Source organism: Haliotis cracherodii, unplaced genomic scaffold (assembly GCF_022045235.1).
Source record: "Haliotis cracherodii isolate W230 unplaced genomic scaffold, xgHalCrac1.p SCAF_5, whole genome shotgun sequence".
Lineage (NCBI taxonomy): Eukaryota > Metazoa > Mollusca > Gastropoda > Lepetellida > Haliotidae > Haliotis > Haliotis cracherodii.
This window is the reverse complement of record NW_027266308.1, coordinates 49,113,256-49,137,567: the sequence shown is the minus strand read 5'-3', so window position 1 is coordinate 49,137,567 and position 24,312 is coordinate 49,113,256. Positions and strand designations below refer to the sequence as shown.

Sequence of the window (24,312 nt, the reverse complement as noted above, 5' to 3'; positions counted from 1 at the left end):
CATCTGTCTATAAAATCATACAGGCACCCCACATCTGTCTATCAAATCATACAGGCACCACACAGCTGTCTATCAAATGATACAGGCGCCACACAGCTGTCTATCAAATCATACAGGCACCACACAGCTGCCTATCAAATCATACAGGCACCACACAGCTGTCTATCAAATCATACAGGCACCCTACAACTGTCTATCAAATCATACAGGCACCACACAGATGTCTATCAAATCATGCATGCATCTCACAACTGTCTACCAAATCATACAGGCACCACACAGCTGTCTATCAAATCATACAGGTGCCACACAACTGTCTATCAAATCATACAGGCACCCTACAACTGTCTATCAAATCATACAGGCAACCTACAACTGTCTATCAAATCATACAGGCGCCACACAGCTGTCTATCAAATCATACAGGCACCCTACAACTGTCTATCAAATCATACAGGCATCCCACAGCTGTCTATCAAATCATACAGGTGCCACACAACTGTCTATCAAATCATACAGGCACCCTACAACTGTCTATCAAATCATACAGGCAACCTACAAATGTCTATCAAATCATACAGGCACCCCACAAATGACTATCAAATCATACAGGCACCCTACAACTGTCTATCAAATCATACAGGCACCCTACAACTGTCTATCAAATCATACAGGCACCACACAGCTGTCTATCAAATCATACAGGTGCCACACAACTGTCTATCAAATCATACAGGCACCCTACAACTGTCTATCAAATCATACAGGCGCCACACAGCTGTCTATCAAATCATACAGGCGCCACACAGCTGTGAATCAAATCATACAGGCACCTCACAACTGCCTATCAAATCATACAGGCACCCTACAACTGTCTATTAAATCATACAGGCACCACACATCTGTCTATCAAATCATACAGGCACCACACAGCTGTCTATCAAATCATACAGGTGCCACACAACTGTCTATCAAATCATACAGGCACCCCACATCTGTCTATCAAATCATACAGGCACCACACTGCTGTCTATCAAATCATACAGGCGCCACACAGCTGTGTATCAAATCATACAGGCACCACACAACTGCCTATCAAATCATACAGACACCCTACAACTGTCTATCAAATCATACAGGCACCACACAGCTGTCTATCAAATGTAAGCCTCTCAGGTCCATCACCTCACACCTGTGAAGTAAGTCAAGTACCTTGTATGTCATTCAACAAAGTCACCTCACAACTCTGTAGTGGTATGACAGATTGATTATCTATAGTAATATGAAGGACTTGTTTTTGCTGGGTTTTTTTTGTTGTGTTTAACGCCACACTCTGCATTATTCCAGCTATATGATCGAGACTGGGCCAGACAATCCAGTGATTGATATGAAGGAGTAGTAGTAGTAGTAGTAGTAGTAGTAGTAGTAGTAGTAGTAGTAGTAGTAGTAGTAGTAGTTATTGTGATGCAGATCTCGTGTTTATGGCTTGATATTATGAATTCCTTGTTGCACTTGGCTTGAAAAGAAGTAAGTCTACATGAACGTGCATCACTTCAAATTCATCCTGCCTGATGCTCTTTTTGAAAGTGTTGATCCAAACTAAAAGCAACTCGAGCCAGTTCAAAGTGATAGCATCTTAGATAAATTGCTCATTAAAAAAATTACACTATCAATAATTAATCTCTTTTATTTTGTCCCAAAAGTACTTGTGTCGGAAATATGTTTGATGTTCCATCCATCAGCCATCGCTAGAGATGTTGTTGGACATGTGAAGTGTTTAATCAGTCCCACCACAACCTCCCTTCACACTGTTATCAGCCGCAATGTCAAGTGCCAATCCCCCATGGAGTCTGAAAATCATTTGTAAACAAAATGTGTGCCATGTAAGTCTATGCTCCCCATTCCAGCAGCCACATTTCTGACACAACAGCAGGCGCTGCTGTGAAATTGGCTTTCTGTCATTACAATTAAGCAATCATTTCAAAACTGAGAGATAGTATTTGCATAATTGTAGCTATGTACGTATCGTCTCTAGTCTCCAAATTCAGGCCTTGCGAGTGTCTACATCAGTACAGAGTTTCCTTTGGGAAATGGATGATTTACATCCCTTACTTCTAGGGCTGTGGATTGACCAGAAAGTTCTTTGACAATATATTGCAATTCAGGTATCTGTATTGCTGTATGTATTGCTGTATGTATTGGGCGATAAAGTGACACTGATTGTACATGCAGATTTCCTACGTACTAAAGTAAGCGGGGGCACGGGTGGCCCTGTCGTCTAAGGCGCCGTGATTAGCTGTGCAGAGTTGCGTCCCCTGGGCACGCCAGAAACCTATGATTGTGGGTTCGAATCCCGGTTCGCCCTGATTATGTTTCTAGGTTTGTCAGCACCATACCCGTGCTCGTGGGTTTCACCAAAGTGGTAAACGCCTGAGACCTGCATCACTTCGGGCTTTCCTCCGACATTAAGTTGTCAGGCCGTAATATAACTTGAATAATGTTAAAAGCGGCATTAAACCAAACTCACTCACTCACTCACTAAAGTAAGTTTGTAGTCATGGATACAGGGGAGATAAAAACATGAGAATAAAATCACTTCCATGTGTCTGATGTTTTGTCAATCAATTTTGAAGGGAATCATCATTTGTGAATGAATGTCTGTGTAGATGTTAGGTTAAACACAGGGGTCCGGAAACTGTCATATGCGCCGGACATGTCCGATTGGGAATCTCAAATGTCCGTTTTAAAATATTGCTTACCGGACATTTTAAAAAGTATTGTCCGGACATTCTTAAATTTTGACCGGACATGATCAACAGTTAGGACTGAGCAGTTTCTGTCTGCAGTTGCAACACAATGAAGATTAACTACACAGACAAGCTTTGTTTGTTTTGATTGCTGTGAATACATCGTACCTACATGATAGTCCAATCGGTCAATCACTGTAATAGGCAATAAACTGAGTTGACACTGATTAATCGAGGATTAATTACTGAGAACATCTTGTTAATTTGAGTGAAAGGTTTTTACAACTGTACATTAATACCTTGCATCATCGATGTACCTCATTATCCTCACAATGCTACGATACGAAACCTCAGACAAGAAGCGAAAGCGTGACGACAGCCAGTCGACCGATGCAGATCAGTCAAGCGAACTGCCAAACCCTGTTAACTTAAACAGTACAAACAATCAGGAAATTTGCTCTGTGCTTTTCAACTTATTGCATACTGTGTGAAAATAGGACAAGTTTTCTCAGAAACAACTGAAACAACTGAAAGTGTGCATGGTTATCTATGAGATACTTATCAAGATTTAGACAAAAATTGGTTGTGAAGTTATCTTTTGACAGAGTTAAGGTGCTTGATGCATGTTATTTTACTTTGTGCATTGTGTCTGCAATGGGAGCAATTTTTCTAAGAAACTGCCAGAGAAGGGGCCTTTTGTGTGTATTACTTTCACATTTAATCATTTTTACTGATGAAATAAAGCAACCCAAGTGCTTCTGTCTTCTTAAGGCTATATAGCACTCTATTTTATACTTTATATTCACTACTATATGAACAAACAAAATTCTAATGTGTCATTTGGCAGGGGATTGTGATAACGCTGTTTTCTTTCCAAGTCTTTCTTCAACTTTAAAAAACATCTTCATGGGGCCATTTTAGATAGTTAAACATCAGGACCAATGTGGAACAGACCACAACACCTTTTATCAAAATAGCAAATGGACTTGAACTTGTACAGTTATCATTATTTTGTTAATGTTCACCTTACTAACTATTTGGCCACAGGGGACAAGAATCTGAAAACCATCAGTTCCAGGGACCAGTGGGCGTGCTGATTTATTAAGCCAAATCATGATGAATTTGTCTCCAATTGTGGTATGGCAGTTTACAAAGTGTAGCCAATTGCTGTAATATTGATACTCTGTGAGGCCAAATGCAGTAATTGTAGAGTCTTTTCTTCTCTAGACTTAAGATTACAGCCTTTGTTGTCACTGTTCATAACTCTTTCTGTTTCCAGGCCTTCCTACATCTTCATGAGCTACAACAAGAATTCCATGGTGTGGTCGCTGTGTCGTTTCTTGACCATCGAGCTTACATCACAGCCGCCATTCATGGCCTAGACAATGCCATCGAGTCAATGCATCTTCTAGGACCTGAACTCGGGGGTAAGATTAGTCTGTGGACCTTGTAGGACCTGAACTAGGGGATAAGATTAAGTCTGTAGGACCTGAACTAGGGGATAAGATTTAGTCTGTAGGACCTGAACTAGGGGATAAGATTTAGTCTGTAAGACCTGAACTAGGGGTAAGATTTAGTCTGTAAGACCTGAACTAGGGGTAAGATTTAGTCTTTAGCACCTGAACAAGGGGGTAAGATTTAGTCTGTAGGACCTGAACTATGGGTAAGATTTAGTCTGTAGGACCTGAAATAGGGGGTAAGATTTTGTTTGTAGGACCTGAATAAGGGGGTAAGATTTAGTCTGTAGGACCTGAACTAGGGGGTAAGATTTAGTCTGTAGGACCTGAACTAGGGGTAAGATTTAGTCTGTAGGACCTGAACTACGGGTAAGATTTAGTTTGTAGGACCTGAACTAGGAGGTCAGATTAGTCTTAAAATAAAAAAGGTCTACTATGGAATGATCTAGACATCAACAATTTATAGATGGCATGGAGCACCATATCCAACAGGGTATAGACAGAGACAGAGCAGTTATTGACTATTGACTGAAATTGTCATAAGAAATACAAGAGTTCAAAATCAGAGAATAAAATCTGTATTATCGATTAAATATTTTAATCTTCAAATTGTGGCATTGTCTCTGCTAGTTACTGTAGGTGACAGAAGACAGCACAGTTCTCTGTGTAGATTAGGTGCCTAGAGCCTCCAGATGAGGGAGTTAATCTTTTGTCTGCTCAGATGCTAATATTTCCCTGGAGCAAATGTCAGTAAAACAATCCGAAATTGGAATTACAAATTCATGTTAGTTATTTCGCTTTAACAGATAATTGCTGATAACTGAACCATTAGCAAGAAGAGACTTTGATGCATCGTGTTGACTGCAATGTTAACATGCCTCAACATTTAAGAAAAGAAGAATCCAAATTTGGAACAAAATATTAATTTTGCCTGACAATTGCCCAAATTGCCCGACAAGGTCACATAGTTTGGAATCCTAGATAAATTCTTTTAGGTTCACACCCTGCCTATATTCACATTGGTTTCAAGTTGTAAACATGTATATGCCACAACATGATTAAACCTGAATTATTTCCTGTGTTGCAGGGTCTCCTTCCTTCTTCGTTGCAAAACAAGATGGTGATTCTCCATTCATCCACACCATTGTTAATGTCACATCTCAGATGCCGTATATTGGATCAGGTGAGAATGTACACCGTTGTTAATGTCACATCTCAGATGCTGTATATCGGGTCAGGTGAGAACACACACCATTGTTAGTGTCACATCTCAGATGCCGCATATCGGATCAGGTGAGAACACACACCATTGTTAGTGTCACATCTCAGATGTTGTATATCGGGTCAGGTGAGAACACTCACCATTGTTAGTGTCACATCTCAGATGTTGTATATCGGGTCAGGTGAGAACACACACCATTGTTAGTGTCACATCTCAGATGCTGTATATCGGGTCAGGTGAGAACACTCACCATTGTTAGTGTCACATCTCAGATGTTGTATATCGGGTCAGGTGAGAACACTCACCATTGTTAGTGTCACATCTCAGATGCAGTATATCGGGTCAGGTGAGAACACACACCATTGTTAGTGTCACATCTCAGATGTTGTATATCGGGTCAGGTGAGAACACACACCATTGTTAGTGTCACATCTCAGATGCTGTATATCGGGTCAGGTGAGAATGTACACCATTGTTAATGTCACATCTCAGATGCCGCACATCGGATCAGGTGAGAACACACACCATTGTTAATGTCACATCTCAGATGCCGCACATCTGATCAGGTGAGAACACACACCATTGTTAATGTCACATCTCAGATGCAGTATATCGGATCAGGTGAGAACACACATCATTGTTAATGTCACATCTCAGATGCAGTATATCGGATTAGGTGAGAACACACACCATTGTTAATGTCACATCTCAGATGCTGTATATCGGGTCAGGTGAGAACACACACCATTGTTAATGTCACATCTCAGATGCCGCACATCGGATCAGGTGAGAACACACACCATTGTTAATGTCACATCTCAGATGCCGCACATCGGATCAGGTGAGAACACACACCACATTCAATGTCACACCATTGTAAGAACACACAAATGTCGATATCAGATAATTTACTGTAAATCGGTTCAGGTAAGAACACACACAATCGTTCAACATCATACCTCAGATACCGTACATCGAATTAGGTGAGAAGGTGCACCACATTCAATGTCACACCATTGTCAGAACACACAAATGTCTACATCAGGTAATAAAGCCATAGGTCTGATGTCATGGCCTGTTAGTCTGGCATGCAGCGTCCGTGATCCTGTATGTGTCATAAACATCATCTCCTTGGAAACCATTTGGCCAATGAAGCTGGAGGGCTACAACGGTGTAAACCAACTCAACAGGGGAGGTTCATCAATTGTTTTATGAAGGAATGTCATGTCCACTGTATCTAGAGATGTATAGAAGTTTTTTGAAATACATACAAACAACATAGTAAGACCAGTTTAATATTCAACCCTGTTGGGATTCCCAAGTAGCCTTTGCTTGCCGTTATGGGTGGGGTGGTCAGGTTCGGTGAACAGGTTGACTGAGTGCCATCGTACCCCGACGACGTGGATCGTTGCTTACAGCATGAATCACTGGTTGGCCTGGACTGGTGAAGTCACAATTATGTACTCAAGTAAAAAGATCTAGCTGAATACAAACTACATGCTGGATACAAAATACAACAGCTTTGGTATAGTTGGTATTTAACTGAAGACTTTGTGTAGGAATAACATAGTCCCTTACAGGTTTAATAATTAAGCCAGAATATATGTATGTTACCATTTAAGTTGTTAAGAATCCCTTCTTCTTAATTACCATAATTTTCCATTAATAATTTCTGTAAGTATTTAATGCTGATATTCATATGACAGCATCCTTTAGTGTACTGTATGCTGGAGCAAGGGTTTTCTGTTACAAATTTATAAATAATTTGTTTGAATATCTTAGTTTAATATGTTTTAATGATTTTGTCATCTGTGTTTATGCAGCATATATTTGAATAGCCTTGTGACAGCAAAATGTGTTATGCGCATGTCTTTGTTAAAGTTTTAAATTTTTGACAACGTATCCATGTGAGCTAAAGTGCAGTGGCAATATTTTTGTTTCAAGTTGAATAGGCATCCAGTATCCCATTTTGTGAAAACATCAGATTTGCCAGCACTTTAGTACTACAATGTATGTTACTGTTGCTTGCAGTGAGATTCCTGAAGACAGTAGTGCTACGTACCTTGGACATGCTAATAGACGGCAACCTAGAACAGGCCATGCATGTAAGTTGAGGAAGATTGTAGGAAGGCGTTGTTCTAGATTTTCAGATATATAAGACTTATAGTTTGAATATAGTGCACAAAACCAACAGTGAGTGAGAGAGTTGGGTTTTACGCTGCTTTGAACAGAATTCCAGTTACATCATGGCGTGTCCACTTAATGTGGGAGGAAAGCTCAAAGTAAGGCATCTCTCCAATGTTTACAAATTTGGTGAAACCCACAAGCATGGGTATGGTTCTGGTATGGTGAACCGGGATTCAAACCAACAATCATAGGTTTCTGGTTTGTCTAAGGGACGCAACTCTGCACAGCAAATTTTGTCGCCTCAGACAACTGGGCCCCCATGCCCTCCAGATCGATCCTACAACCCCCACATGCATGTAATGTATCAGTATTTATACATGGTCTGTGGTCTCATCTGTCAACATGGTAGTCTGCTTGTGATTTCTGAATGACTTGGTTGCAAATTTGCTTTTAAGTAGCAAGTTGTATTTATTCACTGATTCACTGTTTCAATACCTGCTCTAGTGTATTCTCAAGATGAACAACAAAGTCTATGGTGTTGGAGGATTTCAGTTCACTAAAGGAAGATGGTTGACATATGAAATATTGGTAAGACCATTTTATTTGATGAATAAATAAATGATTACATGTTGTATAAAGAAAATATGATAGATGCTCCACCTTTTTAACTGTCATGTATGGGAGATCTGTGCTTTATAAACTGTCATGTATGGGAGATATGTGCTTCAATAACTGTCATGTATGGTAGATACTGCACTTTATACACTGTCATGTATGGGAGATACTGTGCTTTATAAACTGCCATGTATAATAGAAACTGTGCTTCATAAACTGTCATGTATGGGAGATACTGCACTTTTTTTACTGTCATGTATGGAAGACACTGTGCTTTGTAAACTGTCATGTGTGGTAGACATTGTGCTTTATAAACTACCATGTATGGGAGATACTGTGCTTTATAAACTGTCATGTATGGGAGATACTGCCCTTTTTACTGTCATGTATGGGAGATACTGTGCTTTGTAAACTACCATGTATGGTAGACACTGTGCTTTATAAACTGTCATGTATGGGAGATACTGCACTTTTTAAACTACCATGTATGGGAGATACTGTGCTTTATAAACTGTCATGTATGGCAGACACTGTGCTTTATAAACTGTCATGTATGGCAGACACTGTGCTTTATAAACTGTCATGTATGGGAGATACTGCACTTTTATTACTGTCATGTATGGGAGACACTGTGCTTTATAAACTGTCATGTATGGCAGACACTGTGCTTTATAAACTGTCATGTATGGGAGATACTGCACTTTTATTACTGTCATGTATGGGAGACACTGTGCTTTATAAACTGTCATGTATGGGAGATACTGCACTTTTTTTACTGTCATGTATGGAAGACACTGTGCTTAATAAACTGTCATGTGTGGTAGACATTGTGCTTTATAAACTGTCATGTGTGGTAGACATTGTGCTTTATAAACTGTCATGTATGGGAGATACTGCACTTTTATTACTGTCATGTATGGGAGACACTGTGCTTTATAAACTGTCATGTATGGGAGATACTGCACTTTTTACTGTCATGTATGGGAGATACTGTGCTTTATAAACTACCATGTATGGTAGACACTGTGCTTTATAGACTGTCATGTATGGGAGATACTGCACCTTGTTACTTACATGCTTCATGTGGTCTTACATCCATATTATTCTCTTTATGTGTGTATTTAAAATAAATTTATGCCTTTGAATTTAATTTAGTAAATCAGTTTCTCATATGATTGTTTCTACAGTTGAAAAACATTCACACCAACATCTCATCTGTGACGTTAGATGGCCCCGCTTCATGGGGGGTGAGTGGTGCCACCATGTACAGCCTCACAGACAACGTCATCAACTACAAGACAGGGGACTTCCTCGTGAAAGGCATGCTAAAGGTAGGACTAGCAAGGAGGCATTACAAGGAGTACAATCACGGGATGTGTAGACTTTGGTTGCTGTAATACAGCTAAAGCTACCATCATATGTCTCAGAAAGAAAATGTTTAACAGCAGTGCATATATTATGCACAGATTCAATTATTTGATTCAGATTATAACATCGGTCATGACTTGTTAGAATGTGGATGCACTGGATAGTGAGAAGGAAGACCAAAGAAATAATAGTTGCTGAAATACCCTCACCCATTAATTAAAAGACGCACACATGGACAATTCACCGCAGTATTTCGATATGTTTCTCATCGAAACAGTTCCATTAAAAGGGTCATTGCAGTATATTTGAAACAAAATTTAATGAACGCTCTTTGATACAAACCAACTCTTGATACAGTGACCTCTAAGGGTCTGTATTTTATCCCTTCAAGTGCAAGTCCCATGGCTAGATGCAACTATCAGAAATGGGAAGATCATAACATTGTTAACATATCACTTTCAAAAGACTGAAATTGGCACATAAATAGGTTAATTTGCACTTTAGTCCTGTCTATCAATTTCAAAGATTGAATGAAAATAAAGCGGAAGCTCCATACCTGGTCTCTGTCAAAGTGGGCTAAATACATTTTGTTGCAAGTAAACTCAACATAGTAACTTTACAGATTTGAATTCTTTGGGGCATACTTGCATCTCTGTGCTGTGCCCATTTCTGGTTTCCCCTGCCATGATATTGCTGGAATAGTGCTAAAAGCAGCGTGAAACCGATCTCACTCACCTACTCACTGTGATATGTCAAATTAACCAGGGTTCGTATGGAGAAAAGTCTTGGAATTTTTTTTTGAGTTTCCAAGGCCTGGTATTTTTTTGGAAAATAGAACATTGTTATAAAGTCATTGAAAAGTCATGGGAAACTATTTTTTTTTAAACCAGTGTTTTTCTCTGGTGATATGTCAGTGACAGTCGAAACACTAAAACCCAAATATCGGCCATTGTCTGTGTATGTTAAACCTCCCAAAAATGCTTCTTAGGGGCTCAAAAACCCCTAACACGAGGACATACTATGTTTTTACAATATAGATAATTGTTTGTGTATGCAAATGTCATTGTATTATTGACAGGATCTGAGCAGTGAGTTCCTCCTGGCGCTCTGGAAGGGATGGGTCAGTGTGAAGGTGAAAACCCTGGACAAGACAACTGATGATAACATCATCGAGGGCAGGGTAGGTGCAGTCGCTTGACTCTTCCACAGTGGGCTGCTCCCCGAGGTTGTGATCCAGGTCTTACAGGGTCAAAATTGAAATAAGTCCACTGGAACAGACTGTTAAAATACAAGAAGTACTTGTGACATTGTCTTGACCTTGTCTTTTACCATTACCTAGATGCCAGCTCTGTAGCAGATCATTTCTTTTGACAAGTGAAAGTAAACATATATTTCAAACCCTGTCATAATGCATGTGTTAGGATATGGCAACATATGGGTCATAGTCATGGCTGAGTGTGCTTAGCATCCCCTACAAATGGTGTCCTGATGGGTGGATCAGTGCTTAGCATCCACTAACCAATGATGTCCTGATGGGTGGATCAGTGCTTACATCCCCAACCAATGGTGTCCTGATGGGTGGATCGGTGCTTAGCACCCCCAACCAATGGTGTCCTGTTGGGTGGATCAGTGCTTAGCATCCCCAACCAGTGGTGTCCTGATGGGTGGATCAGTGCTTACATCCCCAACCAATGGTGTCCTGATGGGTGGATCAGTGCTTAGCATCCCCAACCAGTGGTGTCCTGATGGGTGGATCAGTGCTTACATCCCAAACCAGTGGTGTCCTGTTGGAGGGATCAGTGCTTACAGACCCATCCAATGGTGTCCTGATGGGTGGATCATTGCTTACATCCCCAACCAATGATGTCCTGATGGGTGGATCAGTGCTTACATCCCCAACCAATGGTGTCCTGATGGGTGGATCAGTGCTTACATCCCCAACCAATGATGTCCTGATGGGTGGATCAGTGCTTACATCCCCAACCAATGGTGTCCTGATGGGTGGATCAGTGCTTAGCATCCCCAACCAGTGGTGTCCTGATGGGTGGATCAGTGCTTACATCCCAAAACAATGGTGTCCTGTTGGAGGGATCAGTGCTTACCGACCCATCCAATGGTGTCCTGATGGGTGGATCATTGCTTACAGACCCATCCAATGGTGTCCTGATGCGTGGATCGGTGCTTACAGACCCAACCAATGGTGTCCTGATGCGTGGATCAGTGCTTACAGACCCATCCAATGGTATCCTGATGCGTGGATCAGTGCTTACAGACCCATCCAATGGTTTCCTGATGGGTGGATCATTGCTTACAGACCCATCCAATGGTGTCCTGATGCGTGGATCAGTGCTTACATCCCCAACCAGTGGTGTCCTGATGGGTGGATCAGTGCTTACATCCCCAACCAATGGTGTCCTGATGGGTGGATCAGTGCTTACAGACCTACCCAATGATGTCCTGATGCGTGGATCATTGCTTACAGACCCATCCAATGGTGTCCTGATGGGTGGATCAGTGCTTACAGACCCATCCAATGGTGTCCTGATGGGTGGATCATTGCTTACAGACCCATCCAATGGTGTCCTGATGGGTGGATCAGTGTTTACAGACCCATTCAATGGTGTCCTGATGGGTGGATCAGTGCTTACAGACCCATCCAATGGTGTCCTGATGGGTGGATCAGTGCTTACAGACCCATCCATTGGTGTCCTGATGGGTTGATCGGTGCTTACAGACCCATCCAATGGTGTCCTGATGGGTGGATCATTGCTTACAGACCCATCCAATGGTGTCCTGATGGGTGGATCATTGCTTACAGACCCATCCAATGGTGTCCTGATGGGTGGATCAGTGCTTAAAGACCCATCCAATGGTGTCCTGATGGGTGGATCATTGCTTACAGACCCATCCAATGGTGTCCTGATGGGTGGATCAGTGCTTACAGACCCATCCAATGGTGTCCTGATGGGTGGATCAGTGCTTACAGACCCATCCAATGGTGTCCTGATGGGTGGATCAGTGCTTACAGACCCATCCAATGGTGTCCTGATGGGTGGATCAGTGCTTACAGACCCATCCATTGGTGTCCTGATGGGTTGATCGGTGCTTACAGACCCATCCAATGGTGTCCTGATGGGTGGATCAGTGCTTACAGACCCATCCAATGGTGTCCCGATGCGTGGATCAGTGCTTACAGACCCATCCAATGGTTTCCTGATGGGTGGATCAGTGCTTACAGACCCATCCAATGGTGTCCTGATGCGTGGATCAGTGCTTACAGACCCATCCATTGGTGTCCTGATGGGTGGATCAGTGCTTACAGACCCATCCAATGGTGTCCTGATGGGTGGGTCAGTGCTTACAGACCCATCCAATGGTGTCCTGATGGGTGGATCAGTGCTTAAAGACCCATCCAATGGTTTCCTGATGCGTGGATCATTGCTTACAGACCCAACCAATGGTGTTCTGTTGGATGGAACAGTGCTCACAGCCCCAACTAAAGGTGTGCCTTTGATTAGGAATAACTATGAATGTCCCTTGTATTGTTCAGTGTGATTGCTTCACTTGCAAAAATGTGACTCCCAATATTTCTACAGACCCTGTACCATGCACTGTCTATACTGTTGTGTATATATTCTTTTAAGGAAGAGAATATATGGATCAGATCACCTGATGAAGGAGTAAGCATATACTCCGAAACGTTGTGTTCCTCATAATAAAGAAGTTGATATCCATATATTCTCTTCCGTATGTGTATCACTTCTAAATGCCTTTTAAAGACCTGATTCTGTCTTTTGTCTGCAGCTGAGCTCCCCGGGGATCTGGTACTGTACGCAGCTTGAGGGAGCACCATGTAAGTCTAGCATGAAAACACTGTAGTAGTGCTGACTAGGCCTAAAAACATCATGTAAGTTTGTACGTAGCTCTAATGAATATTTAAAGTTGGGTAAGGTTGATTTCCAATGTTTTTCACCACCTTTCTCTTACTTATATCTCTGTCAGGTCCCTTGGTGAACATGCTGCCTATCGACACAGTGTTTGTGGATGAGGGGGCAGAGATAGTCCCCGCCATGGGACTTGGGGCGTTTGTCCTGGACAGGGTGGATGTCCTACAGTACAGGTTAGTGGCTTGTGACACAGTGTTTGTGGATGAGGGGGCAGAGATAGTCCCCGCCATGGGGCACGGGGCGTTTCTCCTGGACAGGGTGGACGTCATACTGTACAGGTTAGTGGCTTGTGACACAGTGTTGGTGGATGAGGGGGCAGAGATAGTCCCCGCCATGGGACTCGGTGCGTTTGTCCTGGACAGGGTGGACGTCCTACAGTACAGGTTAGTGACTTCTGACACAGTGTTTGTGGATGAGGGGGCAGAGATAGTCCCCACCATGGGGCACGGGGCGTTTGTCCTGGACAGGGTGGACGTCCTACAGTACAGGTTAGTGGCTTGTGACACAGTGTTTGTGGATGAGGGGGCAGAGATAGTCCCCGCCATGGGGCTCGGGGCAGTTGTCTGGGTTGATGTCTGTTAGCGCAAGTTAGTGACTGATGACATAGTGTTCGTGCATAATTATTATATTATAATAATAACTACAATCAGTAGATTAGTGGGCATTCAAAATATAGTATACAAACTGGGTAAGGGTTAATTCTACCCTCCATGGATAACAGGGCTTTTGTACTGGACATGTTGAATGCCTTGCAGTACATGCTGAAAGAGTCCTGCAGAAAAAATCACCATGCATAGCAGTGGCAGTACTTTTCCTTTGCTTGATAGTCTCAAACGAATATTGAATATGAAACAAGACCACAGGTTAGACCAAAAATTGGACAATTTATTGAAGCAACATGTCTGTTAGGTGACAAGCAGTAATGTGTAGTTTATGTGACGTCATTGCTACCGTGGCCACGTGGCTTAGGTTGTGCTTCACACTTGTTTGGAACAACTTTTCTGTTCAGCTGGACCCCACACAGCTTCGTATCTGTCAAAAGTAAACAGTAAATGCATTAAGGAGTAATGCAGGATACGTATACAAATGGAAAAAATGTGGGTAAGTTTCGCTGAATCAAGGCACTGTACTGGAAATGTGGATCTCTTTGTGTGTTAGCTGGTGCCCTCCTGTCGACAATACCATACCCAGGGTACTTCCCTGTGGTACCAATTCTATGTCCCTTTCCACGTCAGTGACCCACTGGTAATGCATGTGTGTTGTGTTAAGGTCTCCCTGTTAATCATACTGCTTGTTTGTCTGCAGTATCCTGGTGGAGAACATCCCCAGGAAAGCTGAGGGATCAGTGACTGCGAACCTCACCATCCTGACAACGAACATCTCCATCACCTTGGAGCTGCATCCTTCATTGGACAGGGACAAGGCATACAAGGCTCATGTGAGTTACTCTCAGTGTCGGGAATAGTACTACTGCATGTGAGGATAACTGCATAGTTACTAGGTTTATTTATCAAATGCACATATTATTTAAGAATTGACTTTCACTTTGTGGGAGTTCATTTGAGGTGCGAACCTTCATAGAGTGAGGGCCAAACTGTATGAACGGGGGAGCTTCAATCAGGGGTTCAACCCGGAATGTGGAAGTAGTCCATCAGTGTTTACGTCGTTTCAAGAATACGGTCGCATGAAAAATGTATGAACGTCAAATTGTGTCGTTCATAAACTTATGAACTTCGCGGTCCTGTGACTGACCTCTCATCGAATGTAAAAGCTGTATATTATGTAAACTTTAAATTGAAACATTATTTATTGTTATACCCCTCTTAAGAATCTTGCAATTCCATTGGTTAATCCGTACCATGTTACAAAACGATACATTTCAATGTAGACCCCCAAATCATGTGACTGGCATTGTTCTTGAATATTGACTCATCGTATGATCAGTTTTGATCTGTCATGTGATTAATATTGACACGTCTGCTAGAAAACAAGATGACGTCTGGTACTAACATTTTACAGTTCACAGCTAGGTTATTGTGATGAAACAGAGGACGGTAGAAAGGCTTCCTAAACTTTAAAGTCTGACTTGACCTCCTCGGGGGTCGGGTCTTCAGGTCCTTGTTTTTACATATTAAGAGTAATTATTTGTATATTATTGATCTTTTTAAATTTTGTGGTGCCAGGGTAAGGTCCCGGAGTCTACCCAGGCCATGATCCAGGCCCTGGCATCAGGTCTCCTCAAGCTGGTCATACACAGCCCTGTCATCGGGAAGAAGCCCTTCAATGTTAGTCTGCCCACCATCACAAGGGATCTGTGCACAAGCCCCAAGGTAGGAATCAAGGACAAGGTTAATGTCCAGAAACCCTTCCACCAACTGTCCTATCACTGCAGCTACAACTGTGTATGAAGGAGGGACAGCAAGGGACTGAGTGATGATAGATGTAACGAGTAGTGAAGATGGCAGAACAACACACCGTCCCTGAATCCTGAATATCATCAAATGTTTAACTCCAAGTCTCCAAGTCCCCTGAACCCCGAATACTACATAACACAAATCCTACAAGCACTTAGAAAAGGGTTCGATTCCAAGTTATAGTACTGAAAGATAAAATATATAAAGGAAATCTGTATGTCACCATTACTATTTTTTAAGTGTTGAATCTGCGTACAGAATATAATTTTATTTGCGTCCCATGTACCACACTGTGGTGTCCTGAATACATTCCAAAATGACACCCAGTTCCCTCATATCAAAAGGGCACTGAAAGTCACAGTATGGCAATGTGTTGTCAGAAATGCATATTTGATGAGGATATGTTGAAATACTCAGTCACAAACCCCAGAATGATCTAAATGGTAACATTCAAGGCATTAGAATAGCTACCAAGCACTCCTTTCATGCGCTGCTCAATCCAATAATACTGTAATAAGTGCCCAGGGCACTCTCAAAATTAGAAATAGGGGGCTCTTATTAGAATATTATTTTGGTGAAAAAAGCAGAGTTGAAAGATAAATTTCATGGTTTATGCTGACAGCCTGAAATCTTTATGTACGACAGATATATTTTTCCAAAAATTGAATTGCCCTTAAATAAGGGTGCATGTAACACACGAGTGCGTATTATACGTGAATAGATAAGTCTTGTATACATCTATCAATCGGAAGGGGTGCTAACTGGGATTGTTCACTAGCCAGTATATTAGCAAATATCGCCGTGAGCGCTTATTAGAGCGGGGCACTTATTATGTCAAATACAGTAGGTTAACATCATATTCCTATGTTTGCTTTGTGTTCTCTTCCTACCCATGGGTCTTATTGCAAGGTACTCAACTCATGATATCATTGAATTCTCAACAAAACCTGATACCATGACAAATTACTTGCTTTTTGTTGACACTACAGTCAAGCCCTGGAGTCAATCTGGTGGGATTTGAGTAACCAAAGTTCAGGATACTTCAATGTTTATTCGAATAAATGAAATGTTTTGAGAGATAGAGTTGCTGAAGATATTCCTTTAGTTACTAGACCGGTGATGTATGCAGAATTCCATTTTGTTGAATGCAGAATTCCATTGTGATGTATGCAGAATTCCATTGTGTTGTATGCAGAATTCCATTGTGATGTATGCAGAATTCCATTGTGTTGTATGCAGAATTCCATTGTGATGTATGCAGAATTCCATTGTGTTGTATGCAGAATTCCATTGTGATGTATGCAGAATTCCATTGTGTTGTATGCAGAATTCCATTGTGTTGTATGCAGAATTCCATTGTGATGTATGCAGAATTCCATGGTGATGTTTTCAGGTACCCTGGTACTTTTCATCTTCCAGCCATTGTGTGTGACTCAGATATGGTCTTTAAACTTAGAAAACACTTCTTTCAGGACTTCTTCATTGGTGAAAGTGACCACTTCTGGTCTGTCGGGGACAAAGATTTGCCCAGCGTGTATGCTCTTGTTGGAGACAGACTCATCTTCAAATACGCCTCCAACCACTCCGTCTACCTCTTGGCATCCAAAGTAGGTTGGTGTGCTGACAATGCACCACACAGAATGTGCCATTCTATTTGTAACTAACAATGTTTGCAAGTCATGTAACATCTAGGCCATGTGGAACTCATGCTTATAGAATGGAAATTGAAATCAATTGGATGCCAATCTTAATATGCCACCAGGTTGAAATAAGGTTGAGTATTTACTTTGTTTCAGAACCATTTATTTCCATTGCTATCTCTGTATTTCACACATTTTTCTTAAATGTAATATATAACACCTGTTCTCAAGTAAGTAATCACACTTTTCAAATGCTGAAATATCTAAAGTGTTTCACAAAGTATCTGCATGTTTGATCCCAGAATATGTAACGCTTATAGCTCTGTGCTGTTAGCTTGCAATCTACTCCAAAAAATGCCTCAGTTATAAAAAGAAGATATTTAGAACTAGCAGTGTGTTATTCAGTGCTCATAGTTGGTGCAGGTGAGGTGAAATTGGGTTTAATGACGCATCCAAGATTATTGCACTTATAAAGCGACATGCATGCACGTGTGTGTGTGTGGCTGCTTGAACTAGTCCAGACTGATGCCGATTTATAGTGCTATCCCACTGAGAAACCATGCCATGGTTCAAAATGAATACCCCAGTCAGACACAGTAAACTGACTCTGAGCCGACCAGTCCTTGTTTTAACCCCTTAATGCTGAAGGTCAGACAGGGTAACAACAAGTACCACCTTTTAGTTTGTACAGGATGAATGATACATATACACATCATGTATAGAGGTCAAGTTAACAGGGGTCATGGGTTCTCAAGATCTTTTCCTCTTACTTTTGATCAAGGAACACCCTAGATCTTTCCATGCTAACATTATGGTTATGACAAGGACACATTGTCCATCATGCTTGATGCAGTCATTGAAGACCAGAGATCAGTTACAAGCCAAAACATACTAGAGACACTGACACTTAGAACTCTCCAATTTTGAAACCAGTAGCTCAGTATTGTTTGGTGTTCCAGGCCGCCTACAGCAGCTGCAACTTCAGCGATGCCACGATGCTGGAGGGGCCGGCTGAGAACACCACGCATCACCTGCACCCGCTCAGGAAGGCTGGCCGATTGTACTTTGCATCTCAGCTGGACTGTAATGCCACGCCCCCGGTGAAGGTCATGGTCACTGTGGTACAAGGAGGTAGGTGTTGAAAAAATGATTAATAGGCCTGAGCGTTCCAAATTTTATGATCTTGAAAGTAGGTCATGATTTTAGGCTAAAGATACCAAGGTTACAATGATTGTATGCTTGAACCAAAAACATGAAGCGTTGCAAATAAACTTGTACTCGATTGATCCTATACATTTGACCCTGAGGGGAATGGGGCTAGTGTCCAGTAGCCATGCTTGTCATAAGAAGAGACTATAGATGTTAAGATCTTCCTGTTTCAGTGGCCCCACAGACGGCAGATCTGGATGACTGTGGAGTTTCACTGTACGACATTTGGAGGAAACAAAAGCTGTCAAAGTTCGTACCACCTAACCCCATTGGCTCAGCCTTCGGGGGCATCATTGTAGGGTTGATACTGCTGGGTCTGTTCGTGATGTGGGATCGGAGAGTCAACCAGAAGAAGAGTGGCAACTTAGCACTGTTTGAACGATTCTAGTGCAGAACAGTGCTCTACTGCAGCGTAGTGCACCTCAACATCGGCTTAGGAATAACAGCAGTACTCTTGTACTCAGACAAATTTGGTTCAGCTCAGTAACCTAGTCAACTATTGGTATTTCTCACCACTGGAATTGTCAAATAGAGCCTAAAGATGCTGTGGTTCAAATGAATCGACATACCAAATATTTTGGTTTGTACAGTTTAATTTTATGAAATGATTTGAAAATGTTCACCTCACCTTATCAATCAACTTGATGTTACAAACAAGAGTATTAATGGAATGTATTTAGCAAGTATATTTTAATCACTCAACTATGTAAGACATTTACATGAGACCAAGTCAACTGACTGTCAAATGGGTTGATCTGGGTCTACAGACGGAATCATCCACAGTGTTATATGCTTAGCAAAAACAAAGGATTTGACCCCAGAAAGGTACATTACACATTTCCTGACACCAAAATAGCTCCAAATTCTTCCCATCCACCAAAAACAGTGAGTCTGAACATATTCATTTTCAATTTATTCACCACCACATATTTTCTGAGCTTCCAACTTTTTTATGGGGACATGAGAACCACATCAGAAGTAAACAGTTGGATCTCGCCACCGATTTAAAGAGACCAGCACTTGTACTTAGGATCTCATCCCCAGTGGAAGCAGCCATCTGCTTCAGTAGTATTCAGTTCATACAAACATTCACCTTAAGCAAATCTGAATTTGCTAGCAGAACCATTGTTACCCTATCACAAAAACAGATAAAGAAACTCACCTAGAAAACACATCTAGAACGTATCCAATCTGAACCTGATCTAGTTTCCATGGTGACATGACTCTATTGCTAAACTGTGGGATTATGTAAGACTGTCTCTTAGGCCTGTTATTATTCACTAATGTATTGATGAATCGCAAATGTTAATGACAATGTGATACACATATTGATTCATATTTTGATCCTGTATCAATTTTGAAAATTAAGTTTCAGATGGATAACTCCTCTGACTAGCGTTACCTGATTTGTTAAATGTGATTGGATGATACAATTAGAATTAGCCTAAATTAACTAGTCATGTGAGTTAAATATGCACTCTTTGATTGGAACAAATTCTTATTAGGCATAGCCATATGAACATTTTCACATAAAATGAAATGTGAAATGTATGTATCACAACACATACATGTACTTTTGTGGCTCATTTATCACAATATGTATTGATACTTTGGGTAGAAGTATCATGACAGCCCTTCTGTATCAAGTCAGACTGGTCTTCAAATACTTTATTTATTATTCACATCATGCTGTATTTTAGCGGAAGTCAACAGGAAACTCTTGCACAGTTTACAAGAGATAAGTATGGCTAAACAGCCTGTGTGACCAATGAAGCTTTATGTCAGGTTCTATTGATCCACCAAACCAACTCGGTCTTGCACCAAGGACGTCCTGCTGAGGGTATTGTTGACATAGACACATACCAAGTGCTTCTTTGGGTCACAGCACTGTTGTCAGCCATTAGACATACTGTGAACCCAGTGGTTAGCCCTATAACCCTCTACAGCCATAGTACTATGTCAAAAGTTGGAACGCAGTGCAGAATGACCAGGGCCTACTTGCACAAAGCGATCTTAGCACTACAACTATTGTAAGCCTATGTTAAAGGATGGGAGTTACAATCATCTTAGCACTAAGATCGCTTTGTGCAAGTGTGCCCTGGTGTTCATCTTGTAATATGAGTCCTGTGAACAAGTACAGTGTTTTCCTTATCAAGCACTTGTTGATGTTACCTTCAATTGCATTTATATATTTGTTTCATTCCACTGATTTTAGAGAGCATTTTTACAATTGGGACCACACTTTTAGACATTTTACATTTGCAGAATTATTTTTGTTTTCTTTGTGAAAAAACCACAGTGATTTGCTTCCTTCTTTTGATTTCTTGTCTTCGCATATCACAACTAGTACTTAATGCCATTGTATACCTATGGCAGAATACAATATGGTGAAGTCAACCCATCTATTTTGTCGACTGCCAAATATGTGAAAAATGTCACTTTTTCTGCTCTGAAAATGTGTTTTTAAAATACCATAAAAATCAGCTGTTGAGAACAGGTTTAGCTCAAATGGTCATTTACCCGTGGTGTTCATCTGAACATATGATGTTATGCCTGTGGTCCATTATGTTTGAACATCGTTCAAAATCAAACATTTTGTATGTTGTTATTAATTGGTACTTTGGGATTAAGTTTGGTTGTTTGAGATTTGGGGGGTAAAACAAGGGCTCTCTTAAGGTGTGTTGACACCCCTGCAAGGTGGCGTCCCTGTATGTACTGTGAAACCAATGATAATCAAACCCCTATAACCCTCAACTATCAGTGTGCTATGTGAGCAGTAAGAATACAGTGTATGGTTACCAGGTGTTTGTCTGGTAATACGAGTCCACTGTTGCATATTACAGGGCCCGGTTCCACTGTGCGATCTTAGCGCTACGACTATCATAAGCATATGTTAAAGCATGGGAGTTCTGATCATCTTTACTTTGAGAAAGGGGCCCAGTGATACGACAGAAAAAGATGGTGAGGGTTAAAAAGTTTACTATTTTATATTTTTGCCTCACAGTTAAGTATTGTACACACCACAGTCATGTACAGATTCTGTTGATAATGTTGTAGTTACCATGGTTACCTCAAGCATGAAGCTGACATCACCACGCATTTCATGGTTGAAGACCATGGTGATCATTGTTGTTCATCAGTTTAATGGGTGTAAACTATTGTTCTGTTATTTGGCCTAAAATTCATTGGTGATGGTCAGAATGACAATTTAACATTTTATCATCTTCTACTGCTGCTGTTAAATGTATGAAAAACAAATTCCGGTAAGTTTTATCATGGTTAAATACCGTAGATATTATATGGCTTTCAACCCGACTCAACTCCTACAGATATTCTTCAAGAAGCTCCAATAAGCAGAACACATCATTCCTTCCAAGTATCATTTCCTTATGTTTATTTTATCAAGCTGTAAAGTGTGGATAAGCGTTTAATGTAGACTGGACCATGATCCTGTAGACTTCCTATTTACCTTGAATCAAAGCATCCTCAAAGTGTTCGTGTTAAAACGGGACATTTATGTCTAGTCATGTGGTAGATAATTCTAAGCACTTCTGTCCCATGATTTGCCCATGAGTGTCTGAATGTTAGATTATAGCTTGACGTTATGAATCATATCTTCATTGTTTCAGAACTTAGCCAATGAAGTTGACGTTGAGATATTCCTCATATTTGATATAGTTATCAGGCTTTACTGCTGCAGTGTAGTTACTATGCAAATAGTATTTACAGGTGAATGTAAAAGACTGGATGCATGATGAATATATAACCGAAGTGAATCTCTTACAGTAGCTGTCTGTTTATTTTAGATAAATCCGTCCAATAAATTTCCATCATTATTTAAATACATTGCTCAAATGCTCAACTGCTAATGAACAAAAACAGAGCAACTCAAAACTTGTCATATGACTAGAAAGAGATTCCATGAGTGTATATAGTCAGCCTAAGACAAAGTCGGGAGGTTAATAACATGATGTTTTGTTTATATGTATTGCAATACGCTAATTCAGAATACAATTGCGTGAATATATTATGATTTTGATAAACTGGATAACAGGATGATTTTTCTAAATAAAACATTTTTATTGGCATTTTTTGGGTGTTAATTCAGAACAAAACCAATACATCAGTATATCATGTATGATATTGTTGAGTTTAATATTAGTATGTGCCGGTGTAGAGGCCAAGTGTATAGAGAGGCGGATCCAGGATTTTTCAGAGGTGGGACATTTTCAGAGGGGTGGGGGAAAGCCCATGAAACCTGCTCTTGATCTGCCATAGATCACAAGTTACAAGGAGATATCCAGACAACTAAGTTGTGGAAATTATCTTATGAGAGTGATAGAGATACATTGATGAGATGTATATACACTTTGGAAATGTTGAAAACAATGTGGAAGACGTGAAAGAAAGGTTTAGTTAGGGAAAAGTGAGAGGTCAGGGGATATCAAAGACAGGTATCAGATTTTATATCTTGGTTTCCAGATCAGAACCATATTTACTAAATGTTCACAACTTTTGAGTTTTTGAATAAAAAAATAATTTGAAATAATTGTTCATTTTTAAACCTTTCAGGTCTCAAATTTTCCCCGTAATTATATTCCTGATCTATTTCGGGGGAAATATCTGTAAATAATAAAAATAAAAATATGACTCTCATTGTAAACAGCTCATGTTTATCCTGATCTAACATACATGCACAGTAAAGGCTGGCCATGTTGATTGAATGTCATGTTAGTTGGTGTCTGTAATCTCTTGTAGTGTGCCATTTGTGCCTAGATCTGTCTGTGATACTTTGGTAAGTTGTGTACATTGTTGTCACAGAGATGATGTGTTATAATGGTGATATATATATATTATATAACCTACATTAGATCTGTATCACATAGCTGTATCATACTCATGCTCTCCTTTACTCTATTGTGAACATCATCTCTGAAGACTGTTTATCTAGGTTTTGGAAAGTAGGTTTTGCTGTTTTGAACATTAAAGATTCTGACCCAGATTATCTAAGAAATTCAAAGGTTATTACTGAACATCAACTTTTCTTTGTGGTTGATCTCAAATCAACCCTGACAATATTCTTTATGAGGTTTGTTCCTATTTCTAATCATAATGACCTAGAAAATTTAGGTAAAGAAATTCTAGAAACTAAAGATTTGGCCTTGTTCAGACTAGTAAGATAAGACTTTAGTTGGTGTTGAAATTATCTTCAGTGCTTCTTTTGGACTTGTGGGCACGGTCACTGTGTTGATGTACCAGTACTATACTCTAAAGTTGAGACACAGGCCCCCTGCGCTATTGCTTGTCCTAAGACGGGGCATGTGGGAGGATGGTAGTTCACAGGTTATCATGTTCCTGGCGAAATGGGATGTTGTTTATTATATCAACTACTGGTTTGTCTGGTCCAGACATGATTATTTGCAGGTCATTGTAAAAACACGGGAATAGGAGCGCAGAGTGAGAAAACATTCACTCACTCCCACAGATACTCTTTGTTCAGTCAAAATTGTGTTGTTTGCCCACATACTGTCGGAAACATTCCGTAAGAGGCGATTAATGGGATCGG

General features: G+C 40.7%; 1 protein-coding gene across 1 annotated transcript in view; it reads left to right on the top strand.

The window, feature by feature from the left end:
* Positions 1–23,425, top strand: part of LOC139443123 (uncharacterized) — a 111,504-nt gene extending 88,079 nt beyond the window's left edge. The window contains exons 11-23 of the mRNA XM_071224071.1: positions 4,027–4,174; positions 5,292–5,387; positions 7,458–7,531; positions 8,058–8,141; positions 9,356–9,499; positions 10,615–10,716; positions 13,341–13,389; positions 13,539–13,656; positions 14,789–14,921; positions 15,667–15,813; positions 17,370–17,504; positions 18,497–18,668; positions 18,920–23,425. Coding sequence (XP_071080172.1) covers positions 4,027–4,174; positions 5,292–5,387; positions 7,458–7,531; positions 8,058–8,141; positions 9,356–9,499; positions 10,615–10,716; positions 13,341–13,389; positions 13,539–13,656; positions 14,789–14,921; positions 15,667–15,813; positions 17,370–17,504; positions 18,497–18,668; positions 18,920–19,134 — 1,617 coding nt within the window. The 3' untranslated portion in view covers positions 19,135–23,425. The remainder of the gene's footprint in view (positions 1–4,026; positions 4,175–5,291; positions 5,388–7,457; positions 7,532–8,057; positions 8,142–9,355; positions 9,500–10,614; positions 10,717–13,340; positions 13,390–13,538; positions 13,657–14,788; positions 14,922–15,666; positions 15,814–17,369; positions 17,505–18,496; positions 18,669–18,919) is intronic.
* Positions 23,426–24,312: the final 887 nt, after the last annotated feature.